Raw genomic sequence first — 20,315 nt, 5'->3', positions numbered from 1 at the left:
ACTAAAAGCGCACCTAAAAACATGCTGGCTATGCCCTTGCAACTCCCACTCTAATATCACCCACCCCATCCAATCACTACCTTTCTTTCCACCCCACTAACTACCTTGATTATAGCAAACTCAGATGCTCATAAGCCTAATACAATAAGAAGTTCCTGCTGTATAATATGTAACATTTGTTAATGTCTGTTATGTACTTTGCAGATAAAGATTCTAGTTGTCTATTGTACTATGTTCTTCATCTGTAAAGATGTTTGTAATTAATTGCTATGTTAAATTGTTAATGTAATCCAATGTAACTTCTTCTTTCGGCTTTTCCCGGTTAGGGGTCGCCACAGCGGATCACCTGTCCGCTCATGATTGGTAGTGGAGTTTTACAGTGTCGAGTTGCCAGCCCGGCGCCCAACCTTCCACAGAGGGCACACACACTCACACCTAGGGCCAATTTAGAGTGTCCAATCCACCTGCAGCATGTCTTTGGGATGTGGGAGGAAACCGGAGCACCCGGAGGAAACCCACGCAACCACAGGGAGGACATGCAGACTCCGCACAGAAGGCACCCCAGCCGAGGATCGAACCAGAGAACCTCTTGCTGTGAGGCAGTGTAATCCAATGCAACTACTGTCTGTTTATTTTAACTGTGGAGCTTTTCTCCCCGGGCCTCCGCTGAAAATGGACCTACGTCCAGTCGGACACTCCTGGTCAACAAATGTAAATAGATAAAGTTAAATGATTTGCTCAGGGTCACGCAACATATAAAACAGAGGCAGACAGAATCAAACTTGGACAGGTAGCATCTCATTAGCAGCTCAAAGCCTTATCATTCGAAGTTTATGTGGTGCATGTTCTGTGCAAACAAATGGTATGTGGGTTCCGTTCCAATACAGATATTGCAACTGCAACACTTCATTCCAAAGAAGGCAACCTTCAAAAGGCTCAGTAAACTTGAGATACTAGATGTGTTTCCATGCAATGCTGTTTCGTAAACAGTAAGGTAACCCTCCCCCCACCAGAGTCTTGACTACCTTCCCCCAATTAACTGCAATTATTTCATCGGGGTGGAACTGAAACTGGTCTACTGGATAACCTTAAGAACATTTATTGGTAACTAAATAATGCCATTCCAGGCTGAAACTTCTGTAGAAAAAAACAAATCCACACTCTCTAATCTTATATTAACAACAGTAGTTTAACTGATTAGTGCCTCAAATGAAAACACTGTAAAGACATTTCAAACACCACTGATGCTAACTTTGTTAGACGTAAATCTTAAAATCAGACAAAAGCACAATTCACAATGAATGGCACAAATGAAGCAGCCCCCCTACAGTAAAAATTGCATTTTCTCACTCACTTTTACACAATATCATGATTTAAAAAAAAAAAAAATTGGACTCGAAAATTTAATACAGAATCAATACAGAAAGATGGCCGTACAGAGACTACTTCAATCAAGCAACATTTTCAATTACATACCCAGTATTGACTGCAGGAGTCAGTAAATTTACATTTGTTAAATTCTAAATTGGTACATTTAAGTGAAGGAGTACAATCACAAGAGGCCATGGAATGCCTTCTGTTGAAAGGAAGATATGGTCCATCTAGACAGTCTTTTTGAAAGCCAGTTAAATGACTTGTACCAATTCACTGCTCGGCTTTCATTTTGTACACTGAGAAGTTCAGCACCTAGACACATCCATTATCCAGTAAGGGATCAATCAATGCTTAAAAAATGCATTCACTCTAAAGTCTCTGGCACGTCCTGATGTTTCCTACATTTTAACACTACTTTTGGACTCTATATACTTTTCTTTTACATTTTTAAATAGAATTCCAGTCTCTGCTCACATGGGGTCCGGCGTCTTGATTTTTAGTCTACCTTTAGGTAGACCACATTGTGCTCGGCCTTAAAATATAGCCCCTAAGCTCCTGTCAGTGGACTGACTTCACATATATTTTCACATTTATCCTGCTTTCTTTTAGTCAGTCAGGTTTAATTACCACTTATTGCTTTCCAGTGACTACTTAAAAGGCAAACACAGAACAGGATAATCTCACAGAACAGTATTATCAGTGCCTGCTACTTGTTTTTCTTTCTAATGTGGCCAGTTTCTATTCTTTTGTTATGCCTGAGTTGTAGTCCTCAAAATCATCTCCCCTCCCCCTAACCCCCCCTTTGAATCCGTCAAAGTGGCAAAGGTAATTTGAGTGGTTTACTGCTATGATTGATAGCTCACAGCAGAAGAAAAAATTCTTGTCCTGTTACCCTGTACTATCCCACTTGCTTACAGCGTGACACTTATTTTTGCTGCACCACAGCATCTTTCAGTCTTCAAAATTCAAAAATTGGTAACACATTGTTTGGCAAACCTTCCAACTTTATTTTTTCAAAGATTCCTGATAAAGCATAATTCTTAAATAACTGTGTCACAAAAGCTGTAAAAAATTATAAAAAAATGTATTTTATATTGCACTGTGATACACTTAAAAATAAGACTTTTTGCATCAATGTGCATTTTCTAAACAACAATAATGCAAGTATAAACTGTCACATTATCAGCATTGATTACCTGAAAAGTAAAATAGGTTCATACCAGGCTAACTGCCCCTTGCGAGCCATTGGAAGCCTAGCCAATTATCCCTTGTGAAACTCAAACCCTGCACCTTGTGTTTGTAAGGTAAACACCTTAACCATTAGACCATCCTCCCAACCCCTTGAAGAAGGCCAATGATCACGCAGATATAGGTTCATAGATTAGTACTTGGCTAACTCCCCTTGGGGGCCATTTTAAGCCTAGCTAATTACCTCATGTCAGAATCAAATCCTGCACCTTGTGTTTGCATGGTAAACACCTTAACCATTATGCCAACCTCCCACCCCTACTAAAAACTTAAAAATTGTGTGCATTTTTCAAAATCATGGACATTTGAGATGGTTTGGGGCCATTATCCCTTATTGTACTCCTGTCTGTATTTGTTTCTTTGCCCCTGGGTAGTAAGGATTAAAATTTGAGGACAGAAATATGATGCAGCAAAAAATAAAAGTGTCCCACTGTAAGTAGGTGGATAGTATAAAGCAAAAGTACATGAACTGCCTCCTGCTATGAGCTATCAATCACAGCAGCAAACAGTACAAATTACCTTTGCTACTTTGACAGATATGAGGGGGAGACACAGCTCCCAACTGTCCCAAATTAACCAGGAGCACCCGTTTTTAAACTTAAATAAGCTTACTTACCCAAGTGCCTGGTTTTGGTGCAAAAAGACCCACGATCTACAGTGAAGCATGCTCTGTTCTGGCTGTAGACCTCTCAGTCAATCAGAGCGTTGTTTTACTGCACCAGTTTTCCATGCAGCCAGACAGCATGCTTCCGTTCTATCAATGCCTACATGCAGAAGTTACAAGGGGCTGCAGCGGACCTGCTATGGATGGAGGGCTCAATTAGGTCTGCTCAGTCTGCATACATCAATGCATCGGGATGGTGGAAGGCTACATAACAATCTCTGAGGACCAGGGGTGACTGAGCTACTGCGTCTGGCTACTACTTGGAATCGGACTGTCGGAGGGAGAGAGGAGAGAGCTTCAGAGAAGCAGAATATCGCTTGTTCGTGTCATTGGATATTCTGAGAACTGAGAAGGCGAGAGAGAAGAAACCGTTCAGTTCATCTGTGAACTTGTGAAGAGTGATCAAGGTTTTTCCATCTTGTCATGGTGGTGGTGATCGTTTGTTCGTACCCGTGGTTGTGTGGATTAAATAATTGTTCCTGGGTGATCTGTGGTTTTTCTGTATGTGTGTGTGTGTGTATGTGTGAGAGAGTGTCCGAGGATTTTTTTATTTTAAGGTTTTCAAACAGGTAAGCTCTATATATAAAAAAAAAAAAAAAAAAAAAAAAAAACTTGCATTAACCACTCCTATAGGCTCGGCTGCCACATTAGCGATGCATGCAGCCTGGACCGTGAGGACCCTGCAATAGGGAAACCTCAGCTGTCGAGGGGTCTATGAATTCAAAATAAGGCTTAGAGTGATGGGTAAACCTTCTGAATTAAGACTTCTCCATCCAGCAAAGCCTTTCTTTCTGTATCCCAGGTATGTGTAGTATACAATGTACGGAGCATGGCATAGTTTCAGACAACTGATAGTATTACTTGGTGTTTACATTTCAAATCCACGGCTAGTTAGTGAAAACTTGTTAAAAAAAGTCACTTTTGCACATTTGATAGTTTAACCTCAAGTCTCTTATTTTTGTTGTATACATCATGGACTACTTAATTTTTGTATTCTGATGTTTCAACATTTTCTGTGCTGCTCTTATTGCATGATGTACCTATTTTTGTGTCTGTTATGTAATTAATTAATTGCATCATACTGTTTTTTAATGACATTTTGCTCTCTAGAACTCCAATGAAAAGGGTTTAACATAGTGGACAGTCCTGGTAAACAAGTACAATTAATGAATGAATTGATTGACCATATAGGTTTCATAGGTATCTGCCCGAGGGCATTTATAAGCCTAGCCAGAATGCGTCAACTTTCGCCACACCATTGATTAATTAATTGATCCGCTGTCAAGCAGAGCCAATGAATTGATCCCAGGGGTGTATTTTCTGTTACCCATCCACTCGTTAAGGTTTCTCTTGAAGAATGTTAGTGAGGGGCTCTGCCTGATATAATTTGGAATTTTGTTCAAAATCATGGGGAGGCTCTGTGACAGGAATCGATCCCTCCAGCATGTTTATTTATTTATTTATTTAAATTTATTGACCAGGAGTGTCCGACTGGACGTGGGTCCATTTTCAGCGGAGGCCTGGGGAGAAAAGCTCCACAGTAAAATAAACAGACAGTAGTTACATTAGTAGTTAAATGTTCTATTTAATTAGAGCGCGTGTCTCGCAATGAGTTGGATTTCTTTAGGTAGAGCATGTCCATCAATTCTGAGTTGGACATGGCTTTGTAAGTCAGGCAGAGATCACCTCTGAGTAAGCGATATGCCACTGAGTACAGCCGGAGTTTTCAGTCAGGCTGTATAGGACATATGTTTGAGACCAGTAATCCTCTTGGTGAGGTACTTTTGTGGTCTTTCCAGCCGTTAGAAGTGTCTTGTGAGGTACATCCCAAATGGGGCATTGTACTTTATGATGGGTCTAATGAGTGACAAGTAGAGGGGAATTATTTCTAGATGCGAACCCTTTAGTAATTAGATGGGCCACATAGAAGGATTTCCTAACTACTTTGGCAATATGATTGTCAAAAGAGAGATTACTATCTACCTGGGTCCCCAGATCTCTTATTACCACTTCTGTGGTAATTTGTGGGTGTTTTGTTTTTCCCAAATGGGATGACTTATGCATTTTTTGGCATTTAGCTTGAGGCCATGACTTTGATACCAGGTGTCTGTCTCAGTAAGGCCCTTTTGGAGGATGTCCGTGTCAGCCAAAGAGTCAATTATGGCTCCCAGTTTGCAGTCATCTGTGAACTTGGTTAGCCACAGTCATCCTGTGTTTGCCTGTACTTCTGAGAAGTATATGTCGAACGGTAGGGGTTCCAGGACAGAGCATTGCGGGACACCACTTGTGACTGGTTTAGAGTCGGACATGGAGCATGCTATTCTTACCATGTGAGTTCTGTCTGTAAGCCAGTTGGCAACCCATTTCGTGACGTAGGGGTTTATGTTCAGGCTGCTGAGTTTTTCTGTAATACCAGAGTGGGGAATGGTGTTGAAAGCCTTGGCGAGGTCACGGTAGACTGTGTGAACCACTGTTCCCTCATCTATGGCCTTGGTGACTGTCTCGAAGAAGTCAACCAGGTTTAGTAGGCATGATATGCTCTTAAAGCCGAACTGGGTCGGGTCAAGTGTTTGGAGGTTCCCAATGTCTTTGTTAATGAGTTCCATGATGATGCGCTCCATAGCCTTGCAGACCAGGCTAGTCAGGCTTATGAGGCGATAGTTACCAGGGTCAGTTGTGGCCCCTCCTTTGTGGAGAGGAATAACCATTGCTGTGCACCATTCTATAGGCACGCAGCCTATGGAGAGGCTGAAGTTGAACAGCGTGTTTAGGTGGGGGGGTTAGTTCGTGCACGCTGCAGCCTGGGACACCTTCTGGTCCCACTGACGCTGTGCTTTTGGCTTTTGAAAGGGCTGTTTTCACCTGTGCGTCTGATTTTTGGGACACTACACTTTTCCGGTATTGTGGGCCATTTTGGGGGTGAGAGGGGGGGGGTGAAGTTTGCACTGAATCTATCTGCCAGGATTTTGGCAACATCAGTAGGTTCAGTATATTTTGTGCTATTTTGCACTAGTTCAGTGCATATCTGCGAGTTGCCACTTAGATTCTTAACATAGCTAAAGAAGACTTTGTGGTTATCTTTTGAATCCTTGGCTATTTTTCTTTCGAAGTTAGCCTTGGATGATTTCATGAGGGACCTCAGTTTCTTACTGGTACTAATCAGGGATGTCTTTCCTTCTTTGGATTTGCTTTTTTTCCTGAACTAGTTTCCTCCTTCTATTGTATAGCCTGTTTATTGCAGGGGTCCACCAAACTGGTTTCTCTCTCTTAGAGGAGTGAGTCTTGGTTTTGCTAGGGATGGCATGATCCATGCATCCATGTAGGTGCTCATAGAGTGCATTTGTAAAGGTTTCTGCATCTTGGGGAGCATTATCCTTCAGCATGGGGGCTGTGAAACTTACCACCTCTGCCTTAAGTAAGGTGAAGTTTGCTTTAGAAAAGTTTTTTACTGTGGTTTCCTTAGTTGGGGGTGGTGGTGGGGTGTGGACATCCAGAGTGATTAGTTTATGGTCTGATCTAACCAGTGACGGGTTGACCTCCGGTGTGAAACACCTGTCGCCCATGTTGGTGATGACCAGGTCCAATATGTTTTCACCTCTGGTAGAGGAGTTTACCAGCTGATGCAGGGCGTTTGAGTTGATAAATTCCAGGAAGCGCTGGGCCTGGGAATTTGTACTCTAGTAGTTTTCCCAGTGAATGGTAGGGTAATTGAAATCATCCAATAACAGGGTGTTTGGTAGGACCTTCATGTTTTCCAGAGTCTCCAGAAAGGTGGAGTGGTGGTCCTGGGTCATGGAGGGTGATCTGTAGCAGGCCACAATTTGCATTGCAGATTTGCCCGATGTTAGTTGCACATGGGTGATCACAGAGGTATTATGCTGCGCCACTAACCTGGAGGTGTAGGTATCCTTGATGAATATGGATACACCTCCTCCTTTTGTGTTTTGGTCCGTGTTCTGTGGCCGAAACATGTGGTATGAGTTGTAGCCCGGTAGTGCTGGGGTGCTCTCTGGAGCCTTGAACCAGGTTTCAGTTACTGCACAGATGTCGACATTCTCCATACTGAGGAGTGCTTAGAGTGCATGCATTTTGAGATTTAAACTCCTGGCATTGAGTAGCATAACCCTCAGTTTTTTTGTTAAATTGTGCTGTTTACAGAGGTGGGTTTGACTTTTGAGCCTTGCCTAAAAAAGGCACTATGGGGGCAACAAGAGCCTTGGCCAGTTTTCGAAAGCCTAGGGGTGACAGGTGCAAGCTGTCTCTTGCGAAGCAACGCGGATTGTCGAGCATGTCGGCCCAGGCTGACAGACACTGGATCCCCTTTGAATGACACCAGAAGCTTAGCCAATTGCTGAAATTGATAATTTTTTCTTTATACTGAGGTATCATTCTTGGTGAGGGCAGGATGCTACTCAGGGTCAGGATCATACCAGCCTGGGCTACATGATCAGAGAGCTCTTCCATGTCTATTTTCATGTAGTCCAGGGAGGTACGTTCTCAGGTCATTCACATGAACAATGACAGAGTCATATTTGTACATGTTTTGGAGTGACCTGAGTGTTTGTGTTATGTGGGGGATTCTGGCTCCTGACAGGCAGCTAACAGTAACCTTCTGCTTGTCCAGCCTAGTGAGTGGGACATCAGTGTGCCTGACTATAGAGTCACCTATTACTAGTGTGTTAGGTATGTTATTTCGCCTTAAGGGCTGTGATTGTGCGGCACACTGATTTTGTGTTTTATATGTTGTCTGGTTTGTGAAGGGAAGTGCAGGTTGTTTGGGTGTCTGCTTTGGAGGTCTCTGATGCTTTTGCAGGTTTTTATTTAGAGCCTCCGAGTATGATTTTGTGTATTTTTTGCCAGTGCTGTTTTAGTAGGTGTGTGTGTGGCTGGAGTTGTGGTGCAAGTGTTAACCTTCTCCTCTTGACCGTCTGTTCCAGTCTTGGGTGGAGACAGCTTCGCTTCCAGTTTGGCTGTATAATTGCATCTCTTGCATATGTTAGTGTTTTGTAGTAGGAGAAGAGGGTTGTCTGTGTGTTTTGTGGTAGGAGGAGAGGGTTGTCTGTGTACATGAGGCAGTTGTAACATTGCCTCAGGATACCCAGATTCACTAGCTGGACTGGAGAGTGCACCTGAAGTTGCCCTTTGGTCATGCCTGAACAGTAGGGTGAGCTGCTTAGTCGCTTAGGGGTGAATAGAGAGTCTTGCCAGCTGGGCAATCAGTGTCAGGGTATATATTAGTGCTTGCTATTAGGTCTGAGCAAGCGCTGGGCTGCAAGATGCTTTTTGAGTGCTTAGGTTGATAGTTAGACTAGTTTCAAGGGAAAAACTGAAGAGGAGACTTAATGGAGCCGGGACTAATTTAACCGTAGCTAACCGGCACTGCCCGGTGTGCAAAAGTAGGGAAATGAAAGCGATAGAAATTAGCCCAAAATGGCCAATAAACTACTAACTTCTGGGCTGGAACCACTCCTCCAGGGACAGATAGGTTGCTCAAAGCTCCCCTTTCTCACAGGTGAGCAGAGAAACTTCCCTCTATCTAAGTAAGGTATGGGCAACTCAGAAACTAGTATCACAGCACTGAATTCAGCACTAGCCTGAAAACTGGACTGTACTAGCTTAGAAAGGCAGGAAACAAGGATTTTATTTTGGATTTTTTTTTTTAAGATAAGGCAAAAACAGTAAAAAATACACTCAAAACAGCTCTAAACAACTACAAACGATCAGGAAAGGCTATCGCACTTTAGTGTGTAGCCTACAACAGTTAAACAAATTATTTAAACAAAAAACGTTTTAAAAGTGCAGGCATTCAAATAAGTACAATATGTGAAAAAAACAAGCTTTTAAATCACAATAAACGCTGGAAAATCTGCGTTTAGGCAGAAAACAGTTAAGTACAGCAAGAAAGTACAGAAAACTGATACTTAATTACTCCAAAGTCTCTCTCCTAAGCTAGAAGGCTTGTATCAGTTTAAAACTTTCTAGTGCTACCAGTAGGTTAGTTACAGGAAAGATGGGAAACAAGCACAGATGTGGTCTTTTAATTCAGAAAGTTGAAAGAGATGGACAAACTGTCCAAATGATCAATAAACTACAATTTCTGGGTCAAGAACCTCTCCCACTGATAAGCTAGAAGGCTTTCCTCCCAACACAGAAAGGCTTCTGGGGCTCAGAAGCTTACCAACAGTCCTGGATACAGCAACTCTGTATCTGGACTAGGCTAGTTACAGGAAAGGTGGGAAACAAGCACAAGTGCAGCTTTTAAACCACAACATTGAAAGAGATGGAAAAAACTGCCCAAACGGCCAATAACTACAATTTCTGGGCCAGGAACCACTTCTCTTGATTGATTCATTAATTAATAGAAACCGGCCAAATTTTTAAATTGCTCATGCTTAAAATAATGCCTTGTCTTTGTGTAATTAAACAAATGGGTGGGTGTGTCCATTAATACACTAATTTAAATATGCATCTTATGTAAATTAGGTGTCCCTGAATGTCCCTGACTTTAAGGTCCTTTGTCCCTGATTCTCTGATCTGGAGGTTGAGAAGTATGGGGGGAGAGGAGTTTAAGGACCACAACTCAGGCATAACAAAAGAATGAAAATGGCCACTTTAGAAAGAAAAACAAGTAACAGACACTGAGAATACTGTTCTGTGAGATTATTCTGTTCTGTGTTTGTCTTTTAAATAGTCACTGGAAAGCAAGAAATGGTAATTAAACGTGACTGACTAAAATAAAGCAGGGTATATGTGAAAACACATGTAAAGTAAATGCATTGACAAGAGCTTAGGGGTATGATGTAATATTTTAAAGCCGAACACTGCACTGTGGGATACCTAGAGGTAGACTAAAAAAAGCAAGATGCCAGACCCCATGTAGGCAGACTCTAGAATTATATTTAAAAATAGTATACAGAGTCCAAAAGTTAAAATATAGGCAATATCAAGACACGATGAAATAATTCAGTCTGTGAGTGTGGTTCTCCTTTAATGGTCCTTTTCAATTAAACAAGACAGCAGAAATGAAAAATTGGTACTGTAACTCTTTCCTTGGCTAATAATACTCCTTTTATTTTTTTAATGATTCAGTAAATGCTTTAGTTTTGAAAGTATTAAATTATAAGCAGAAAGTCATCTTCATATTTCTGTCCTTTCTAACCTGGACGCGAGAACCTTACCAATGCACCCACACACAAAGATACTGCAGGTTTGAAAATCAGTACACTCTTATCATCACTAGCCATTACATAAATGTGCAACCCCCCCCCCCATAAGTAACTTCATACCACAGTACTGCGACATAACGTACTTCTTCCCACTACAAGTAAGACATAAAAAGACAGCTTGTACTTCTTAGCCCATGTCCTAATGAAACATATTCAAATTTCTGAAATGGCAATGCAATGAATTCTTTAAAATGTCCAGAGCTGAAAGCACCAAGTACAATAGAGAATGAAATATCTTGGAGTAAAAAAAGTTCAGACACAATATTGCTTTATTTTAAACAACAACAAGATTATTGTTTATGGTACATAACACAATACCCAGTTAGTGAAATCTAATTTTGCAACTCTAAATCTTAAAAGATTTAATTACTTAGTAAAGGAACACTCATCCATGATCTGTATATAGCTGTCTTTGTGAGGAAATGTTTGTTCGATACTTACACCAATCTGCCAAAAATGTATGCATCTGCCTTTGTTCCAGCAGATTAAATAGGAAAAAAAATTATAGACTCATCTAACCCAAGCAGGGGAAAATTACTTTGCTATAATCCAACTCTAGTACAGCACTTTGTGATGTAATAATGCAAGCAACCCATGGAAGCAGGCATTAAAATCTGCCCCTACTACAAAAGCCCATTTTGGAAGTACGAAGTGCACAAAATGCCCCACTCTGCAGGTCAAAAGTGCAGTCAATTTAAACTGCTACAAACGTTTATACAGCTGCTTATTAACTTCATAAAATAAAATGCCTACACACAACATGCATGTAGTTTTCAACAAAAGATTCAGTAAATAAAATCTCTGTTGCTGGGCACTGCAGGAGCTTACGTTGCAAATAAAGGGATGTTATTTACATGTGCTCCTTCTTGTAAACTTTTACAGGACTTAACTTTTTTTCCCCATCAATAAGGTTTTATGATCTTCCTGCTTTAATGTTTACTCTCATTTTACAACGTAGCACTTTGTTCTTTCATCGATCTTTTTCATCGATCTTTTTCAGTTCAACAATGCAAAAGACAAACTCTCTCAATACTGTAGCTACTGACACCTTTGGACCATACTACAGCTGATCAGAAACATGCAGACAACAAAAAACTCAGAAAAAAGGCAATGCTAAAGCATAGCTCTTTTCATCCATAATTAAGGACATTTCCACACGCTCAGTCATTGCACAGCAGCCTTACACCCTCAGTGAAGATTTCAACTCTGAAGAGACCATACTTTTCCTTGTTCATCCAGTTATGACACACTGCTCCATGCATTTCGCAACTGCTGCCATGCACTGCGCTATTGGTTTAAATGTGCATCAGAAAAGCTACTTCACTGGTACTGCACGAAACGTTAATGTATAGTATTTGTGCAGATTAATTAACAACTTGTTTTGAAAATTTTAAAACACAATGCACATGTGCAGCTAGATCCAATTTTAAATATATACATTTTATGTTTATGTCACTTTTTTTTTTACATTTAAGCCACTTATCACATTTTTTTTCTTTCTTAAATAAAGCCCATTCAGCAGGACATCTGCTGAATTATAATGTAGTCAGTTCCTGCTTACTACGAAAAGTTAAGTTTGAAACAATACTCCAGAGTAATGCTCTGTTGAATGCATAAGCCAAAATAATCAAACACAACACAAAAGGACATTTCAAGAGCGTCATCGGTTGGTTTTCTGTTTGAAATGAACATCTACTTCAAAATAGGAATAACACCTCCAAGCAGATACAGTGCTAAAAATGAAATAAACCCAGCACTACATCCACAGCAGGTCAGAAGTGCCATTCTTAGAATTAACAGTGACAACCTTTTGAATGAAGCTGCAGCCGCACTTGTCTACGCAGAGTCTTTCACAAACGTACACCGTTACAAAACCAGCACTAAAGTGCCATCATCTGTAAACCATCTTCACAGAACACTCACAACTGCAGTAAAAATAAAGCAAATTCATCTCACTTCACAAGCACATTTTCTCACAGTCAGAGAGCCTTCATACTGTGCTATCAAACTAGCCCAAAGACTTGGCACACTTTCTTGAAAACTTTTAATATGGCATATAAATTAATGTGTTTTGCAGATGCCAAATCCCTTCACTCTTTGTGGACAACAAAAGATTACAGTAAGTCATCCATGGTCCTACAGTGGTGGCAGGCTGCACAAAAAGAATGCTTTAGCAAATCAGGATACTGGCCATCTATTCTGTAAAGGTAAAACTCTGCAGAGGAAACAATTTCGACCATAAAAATGGTTCACCTCATACTGTATCACAATGTAAACAATGAGGGGAAATAACAGTGGCTATGCAAGGCCACAACAGTTGATACCTACGTACAACTTAATACAGCAGTATGACTTTATCTCAATAAATCACTTACTGTCAGATTAGACACAGAAACGTAATAAATTATGTCAGTGTACATCTCTCACACAGGCATAGCTTGTCGGACAAAAGATACATTAAACAAAATGAACAAAAAGCACAGATGAAATCGATAGGCACATGTGCATATACGAACGTGTTTCTGTACAATAAGACACAATAAGGAACACACAGCACATCAGTAAAGGAACACATTATCAGGAGTGCCACGTAACAACAGGAAACTGTAAACTCCCAACAATGGCATAGCCATGGCACAGGACGATAACCTAGCACTGTTCCACAACTTAACTGAAGAAAATTAAAAACTAGCTGAAAATGTCACACTACACCTTAGCCATGTGCATTCCAATTCTAAGTCCAAAACACATCACACACACATGCTTCTACATTTCAGATACAACCACTCTGCTGTTTTTTTTGTTTTGTTTATTTTTTTGGGGGGTGCATTTGTGAGAAGAATTCGCAGTTCACACTTAAAAATAACAGAAAATATATGTAATTCTTTATTGTGCTGTATGTTTTTGATGCACCAAGAAGCAAAGTATCATTCTGCCTTTAACCTCAAAAGCAGTATACACATCTGCCTAAAACTGCATATTGCGTTAACTATCTCACATGTATAGAGCTTTAAATAACAATACAGGCTAAAAAGATATAAATAATCTTAAAATAAATCCAGAACAAATATCATTACAGCCAAAGGGCATTAACTCTGCAACAAAGTCAAGATTCAGGAGCACCCCGTCCTCCCTATAGCAGAGTGTACATGACTGCATGTCACAAAAAACGTGTAATTAAAGCAGCATTTTGTACCATCTCAAAATTTCCATTATGTTAAAGCAGGCTCATCACCAACTTACTAACATGAGACTGAAGTACAAACAGCATATTAAAATGTTACTTCCCTCTGCAAACACTGAATCCGTGTTTTGAAACTACATGTGAAAACACTCCTAACAAGATCACTGCTTTCCTTATTACAAAAGAAAGCCAAAATGTAGCATACAGAAGGTTTACAGTTTTCATGCAGCACATAATTCCATATCCTGCTACAACTACTAGCTTACTTTTCCAGGATTTATACTCAGCCCTTCTAAAAGAATGACTCGCTAAGCAGACCTTACCTAATTAAAATCCACTTCCTCTGTACAGCAGCCTTGATTTCACTTATTTACACAATGACTCTAGCCTCCTTCTGGCCAGTCTATTCCCTGTAACACACAGAGCTTTTTATCTGCCCTGGACAGCATTTTCTCCAACAGATGAAGTAGATGCCGATTGATTTGCTGTCGAGCGTGGTAAATTAATAGCAACAAATTGCTGAGGGCCCCATCTCTCTGCTCCACCATGCTTCGGCAGTTTTGCTTTATTTCCTCAGTGATGGGCAGCAGTCAGGCCTCTTCAAGTCAATTTCTTCTTAACAACCTGCAATACTTTTCAACGGTGAAAATAGAGCCGTTCCTTGTAAGTCAGGAATCAATATCCTATTGCCCTTAGAAAATGCTAAACAAGCAGTATTGGCAATCCACTTGGTACTGGAAGGTATCAGATATAATGCAAATCTATACTGCTTCACTCCTAGTTGTTATTACAGTTTGCTAAAAGGTTCCTAATGCTATTTATCATCATTTTACCGTTGACTACTGAAGCTAAGATTATATCCCGGTCTGCAGACCTTTCATTTTTATTCAATTAATATTTTAGCAACATATAAAAATGTTTCATCAAGAAAGAAAAAAGTACAGACACTCTCACATGGACATACATACTGATGGAATGAAAAAATAACTGCAGGACAACTTGTAAAAGAGACGTCAACCCATATACACTACATAAAACTAAAACTTCAAGCATCAGTTCTGTTGATGCTATAACTATTTCATATCTTAAAAAGCTTAGGAACATTTAGAAATGTACTTCTGAAGATGTCCAGCTACAGAATCCAAAATGACACAATGTACTTTTTTCCCCTGCAACCATATTACAAATGAGAATATGACAACAATTCGCTGCTGTAATGTCATGTAAAACACACTTAGGAGAATAAAATATTTTGTTTCAACACCCATCTGTGTAAGCCTTCCTCAGCAGAATATAATCAGTGGTTATGAAATGAAAACATAAAATGGTAAGACAGACTACTCGAACATCTGCGCACCTTATAACATGCATCCTCGTAATGACTGACAATAAACAGTCACAAAGATAAGAAAATTGTCAATAAAAATGATAGTCACACTTTAGGAAAGTGAGGAAAGTCTCATCTGCAGACAAAAGGCAAACTTAAAAGGAGCTTACAAAGCGACACAGGCTGTAGACACAACACAAAACCGCTGCAACTGCTAAAATTCATCCTACATATGCCAGATGTAATGTACAGAGTAGCAAAGGTTCCAGGTCATCACATTACTAAACCTAAACGTTTAACAAAAGAAAAGCATGGTCACAGAATAATGCAAAATCCAATTTTAATTTCAAAAATATTTACAAAAGCACAAAAATGTACCAGTGTATAAAGACAACAAGCAAGCATTCACTCGTATTAAACATTTCTCATATACTGAATATTTGCTCTGTCACAAACCACACTCTACTGGTGCATGTGCTAAGAAAATAAAAGTTCTGCAATTAGTGACAGAACACAACACATCATCTAAAAGATATTTCAATAACGAGGTGCCTACCTGGTAGCCTTAATACTATTTACTCCATTACAAAAATTTAAATTAATTATGTTCTCAAACATAATTGTTAAAAATTGGCAACATGATGCAGGCCTAATTAAGATTAAATCCAATTTAGTAAATGTACTTTAATTGGCACTGATTACATTAGCTTTCCCTTCAGAACGGCAAATTCCCTACAGGTTGTTCTTTAATAGCCTTCCATCACAATCAACTCAAAATGACTGTAAAGCATGTAACTGGGGGAAGCAACACTTTGCCCCCTCACTGTTGCAGCTCTATTTACCCTTTTGTCAATTTGCTGGAGTCACAGCGTTATGACATGTCATAACCAAATCAACACTCCTCACTTCCATAAAATTATTTAAAAAAATAACAGAATGCAACAAAAAAAAGATATACGAAAGTCTCAATCACAAGGGTGCTTCCAACACCTCTTGGGAGGTCTGCTCCTGAACCATCAGAGGTACAAACCTAATAAGCGAGGAAAGGTAACCTGATCTTGGGAACCTAGCCCATTATGCCTCAGGGCAACGATGCTGCATAAATACCGACTTTCAGTTACAAGGGCATCTTTTGAGTACATCTGGACAGAGAAAGTGTGTGCGAGAGATGCACACAGAGGCAGAGATGCACACAGAGGCAGGTAGAGACAGGAGAAAGATATGCACACAAACATACAGCAAATGGCTAACAGAAACCAGTGCCTCTCTGATTTAGGCGGTTGGCTAGAGAAAATATAAAAAAAAAAAAAGACTACTGCACTATGAATTACAGCTTTGCAAACATACGACATCCTACATTCTAGTTTGTAGTTAAGAGTCACATTTAGGAAGACTTTTTCCCCACTGCATTTCAAAAGATTTCTTTTTACCTGCAAGCATTTTATGTTAGGAACCTACAAAAATGCAAGATCGCTTATTATTAGTTGCCATTTTTGATTATGAAGAAAAATAATAAAATGCCAACATAAAATTGGAACAACATAATCACCACTGTTGCTTTACTAGAGTCAAAACAGTTGTTCTGTCAAATGTTTTCATAATTTTAGTGGCCCTATAACTTCATTTTTTTAAACAAATGTAACCCAACCTCGCAGAAGCTGAAAAACAACTTTAAGTAATAAGGTTTGCTCAAGTGTGAACAGAGTAACCATACCAGCATTCAGGAACAAAAAAAAAATGTTCTACTGGGTTATCATGCAAAGAATATAAATATTTACTATATCAGAAATCTTGATACTCATTTTTTTGTTTAAATAGCTCAATGCTTCAATTTCTCCACAGTATACCTTTAAAGAAGCATTTAACACTGCAGTAACAAAAACAAAGAATCATGCCAAGCTATCTGAAACATAAACTATTAGTGCAAACAGATCAGAGAAAATGAATGCATCCTTTCTCAGCACTCCGTATGCCTCGCTAATTTTATCACTGATTCACCATCATTAGATTACACGTCATTAAAAACTAACAATGACATCAATAGCTTCTGAAATGCAAAAATAGACAGCACCAACCGAAAAAAACAACTCACTTTTACACGGACATTTCTTGCAAGAGCTACAAAATCTTCCCAAACTCTTTTAGCACATCCAAAAAAATGATTCATATTAAGTGTGTGACATATAAAACAGAAGCTATTTAAACATGTTCAGCAGAGGCAATGGCCAATTTAGTCCTGCAGTCCTGTGACAATCCAGAAAGTGACAGGCTGATCTAATGACCAGGCTATGCGAGGTACCAATTTAAACCTCATTACCTCTTCCTCCAAGCATCATTTATTGTGAGAATTTTTTCAATAAACAGCCATAGTTTCCCGATCATGCACCAAAGCAGTATAAAGGGATTCACACTGGGATATTACTACACAAACTTCTTAGGATTCTACAGGCCAAAAGTACTGCCCAGCATTACTCCTTTGAGTGTTTTACTACTGAAGATGTAGTCAAATCACCACAGCTTAAATGGAATGCAGGTTCTACTGCCCTATCTTCAAAACTATAAAGTACAGTTCTAGAAAGGTCAAGCACTCTATACAACAGCTTAGGAAATAGAAACAAACTTCTATAAGATTTTAAATTTATCCAGAAAATATATTATGTTTTTCTGCCAAATTAAAAAAATAGTAAAATGCATACATAAATACAAGGAAAAATTGTTCACTCAGCTACAAGGAACCAAACAAACAGTCAACACAATTCACTTACACAAGCTGTGCAGTATGCAAAAGGGCAAAACCAAATATAAATTCAAATTACAAAAAATATAAAAAGAAAAAAGATAATATTGATATGTGAAATAACCTACCTGTTTATGCATTTCAATGTTCAGACCATAAGACATTTCATAATACTGTTAAAGAAACACAGAGGGAAAAATAAATTAAAAGTGCAAGAAAATATATCTGGAGCTAAACAGCCCTCTCTCATAATACAAGACACATCACCCAAAAGACAATCTGTAGTGCTTCATCAACTTACCACGTTTGCCTTTGCAAAACAAACATTCATACACACAATACAATGCAAACAACATTTCTATTCACATGGCATGCAAATTTCCTTACCATGACATAATGCCGCTGCATTTCGGTCTTCTCACTGGCCAGTTTTTCACATTCTAGCTTCAGACTGTTTTGAATAAAACAATACACAGGCACAGATACTGGCTGAATTAGTTCACGTTTGCATAATTTCTAAGTACATCATTAAGCATGTGTTCCTCATTTTCATACACCAAAAGTGAACAAACATATGTGGACAAAACATGACCAACCCCCAAAAGAAAAATGCTCTGTTGATTTGTACTACAAACCTTTTTAAGCCTGCCACAAAATGCAGCAAAATTACTGTTCTTCTTTCTTTTAATGAGAGAAGAATAAAACCTTCCCTGCATCAACAATCACTTGTTACCATGCCAAAAACATTACTACAGATGTTAATAGTTTTGAAGTGACCAATCCCACAGAAATACCTCAAATATGTCATTATCACGCCAATTCGGATAGTCATTCCTATGTTACGCCTCTAAACTGCAAACTCTGTAAGAGTATATACCGTTTTCAAATATGATTTATAAAAAAAAAAAAAAAAAAACAGTTGCAATACACTGCCATAACAGTTGTGAATTACTAATACATACAGAATCAGACGGAATAACTGTAAGGCAAACCTCACAACTATCTGATGAATTGTTTTAAATATTTAAAGAACAAGAAAAATTATAACAACCAAAGTTTAATTCTTCTGTTCAATATGTATTTTATCATGAAGTCGTTCTACCAAAATAAATCGTACAAATACAGACAGGGTGTATCTGGATACGAACAAAAACATTATTCAAGTATGTGTAAATCACCAACTTAAAAGCAGTGTTAAATAATTCGAACATTCAGTGCCCCACAAAAGACGGTAGACTTTATTTTATTAAAACAACTGATACCTTTGATCAACACTTCTTTTTATGCTGGACCACAAATTAACGTTTCACTGACCAAACACTAGTGTCACAACATGCAAAACACGGCAAATTTATCAGCTGTCACTGACAAACAGTAAAAGTGAAGGGGTCGGGTCAACAGAAGCACACACACACACACACACATAAAAGGGTCGGAATTAGAAATTAATAACCACTCGGGATATAAAGCGACGTGGAGTCAAAACAAATGCAGTAGCACAGAGGTGAACAAAGGGGTAATGGCGACAGAAATACAAACGAGAGTGAAAATGGTGTCAACAAAAACGACAGAACAGATCACGGGCAAGCTTGACAGGAGCAACACGCGCTGTCATTGACACACGGAAACCAAATAAACAAATCAAAATGGTAGTGAAGAAGAGATTAAACAGAGGTGAAACAAAATAAGAGTTTCCGCCACCACTGTGCAATTTACGGACATACAACTCAATAGAAAACGAGCACTGTTGGCATCTGACAAGTCAATCCATTACAAAAGGCACCTTAACACAGTATCATGCCAAATAGATTTCATATCTGCAAGCACCACAGGCACCTAAAATTACCTGTACAATGGAAAGAGTAAACGATAGTTTCGCTCATAACAAAACTGGCCTAAGATATACCTAACGGAAAAAATATCATGCGCGTACACGCACAATGCTGTTACAATGTATTGTAGGGTGTATACAAATTAATGTGGACATTTTGTATACTTGGAATGAGCAATAGAGCAACACAAACGGGCTAAATCAAAACAGTGATTACCTGTGGTACTGTGCCTGCAAAAATTGAAACTCTTCCTTAATCCGATCACAAGATTCCGAGATAGTAAATTTAAAGGGTTGAGCTGGCTGTGCGGTGCCTAAAAATAACAGCAAAGTAAGCACACTGTGGATAGCAATATAAACTGTACAGTCAACAACCCTGTTTAGCATGTAAACATTCTTCATGATTACTTTAGCGCATACACACACACCCGTCGTTGAACTGAAACTGTTAATAATACAGAAGTACGAAGTAAACCTGTCACCCCTCCCCAAGACACAAAACCCATCATGTGTAAACTACTGCCACCAAAGTCAGGTCTGTCTGAAGCAGACGGAGATTTTTAAAGTTTGAAAATGACGTTTCAGAACTCCGCCAGCTACAGGGATTCCTGAATCTCACATGGAGAGAGAGCCATCTACAGGAAAAATTTCCTACAGCCGTGCGTCGAGAAGAAATGCCCTGCCATCCAACGGAGTGCACTGCTAGAGGAAAACAACCCAGCAG

General features: G+C 39.2%; 1 protein-coding gene across 8 annotated transcripts in view; it reads right to left on the bottom strand.

Annotated features, from left to right (window-relative positions):
* The window catches only part of TLE4 (TLE family member 4, transcriptional corepressor), a 617,928-nt gene that overhangs the window by 596,178 nt on the left and 1,435 nt on the right, over window positions 1-20,315 (bottom strand). For 4 of the 8 annotated variants that reach the window (XM_044060884.1, XM_044060882.1, XM_044060883.1 and 1 more), the window contains exons 2-4: window positions 19,809-19,905; window positions 18,148-18,211; window positions 17,889-17,933 (exon numbers count right to left, since the gene is read on the bottom strand). In XM_044060884.1, the coding sequence (XP_043916819.1) occupies window positions 17,889-17,933; window positions 18,148-18,211; window positions 19,809-19,905 (206 nt within the window). Of the gene's footprint in view, window positions 1-17,888; window positions 17,934-18,147; window positions 18,212-19,808; window positions 20,201-20,315 lie in introns of those variants that run through there. The other 4 variants (XM_044060877.1, XM_044060878.1, XM_044060879.1 and 1 more) reach the window with 3 other exon arrangements.

This window comes from Protopterus annectens, chromosome 2.part0 (assembly GCF_019279795.1).
Source record: "Protopterus annectens isolate FY-2018-M chromosome 2.part0, PAN1.0, whole genome shotgun sequence".
NCBI lineage: Eukaryota > Metazoa > Chordata > Ceratodontiformes > Protopteridae > Protopterus > Protopterus annectens.
This window is presented reverse-complemented; position numbering and strand designations above follow the sequence as displayed.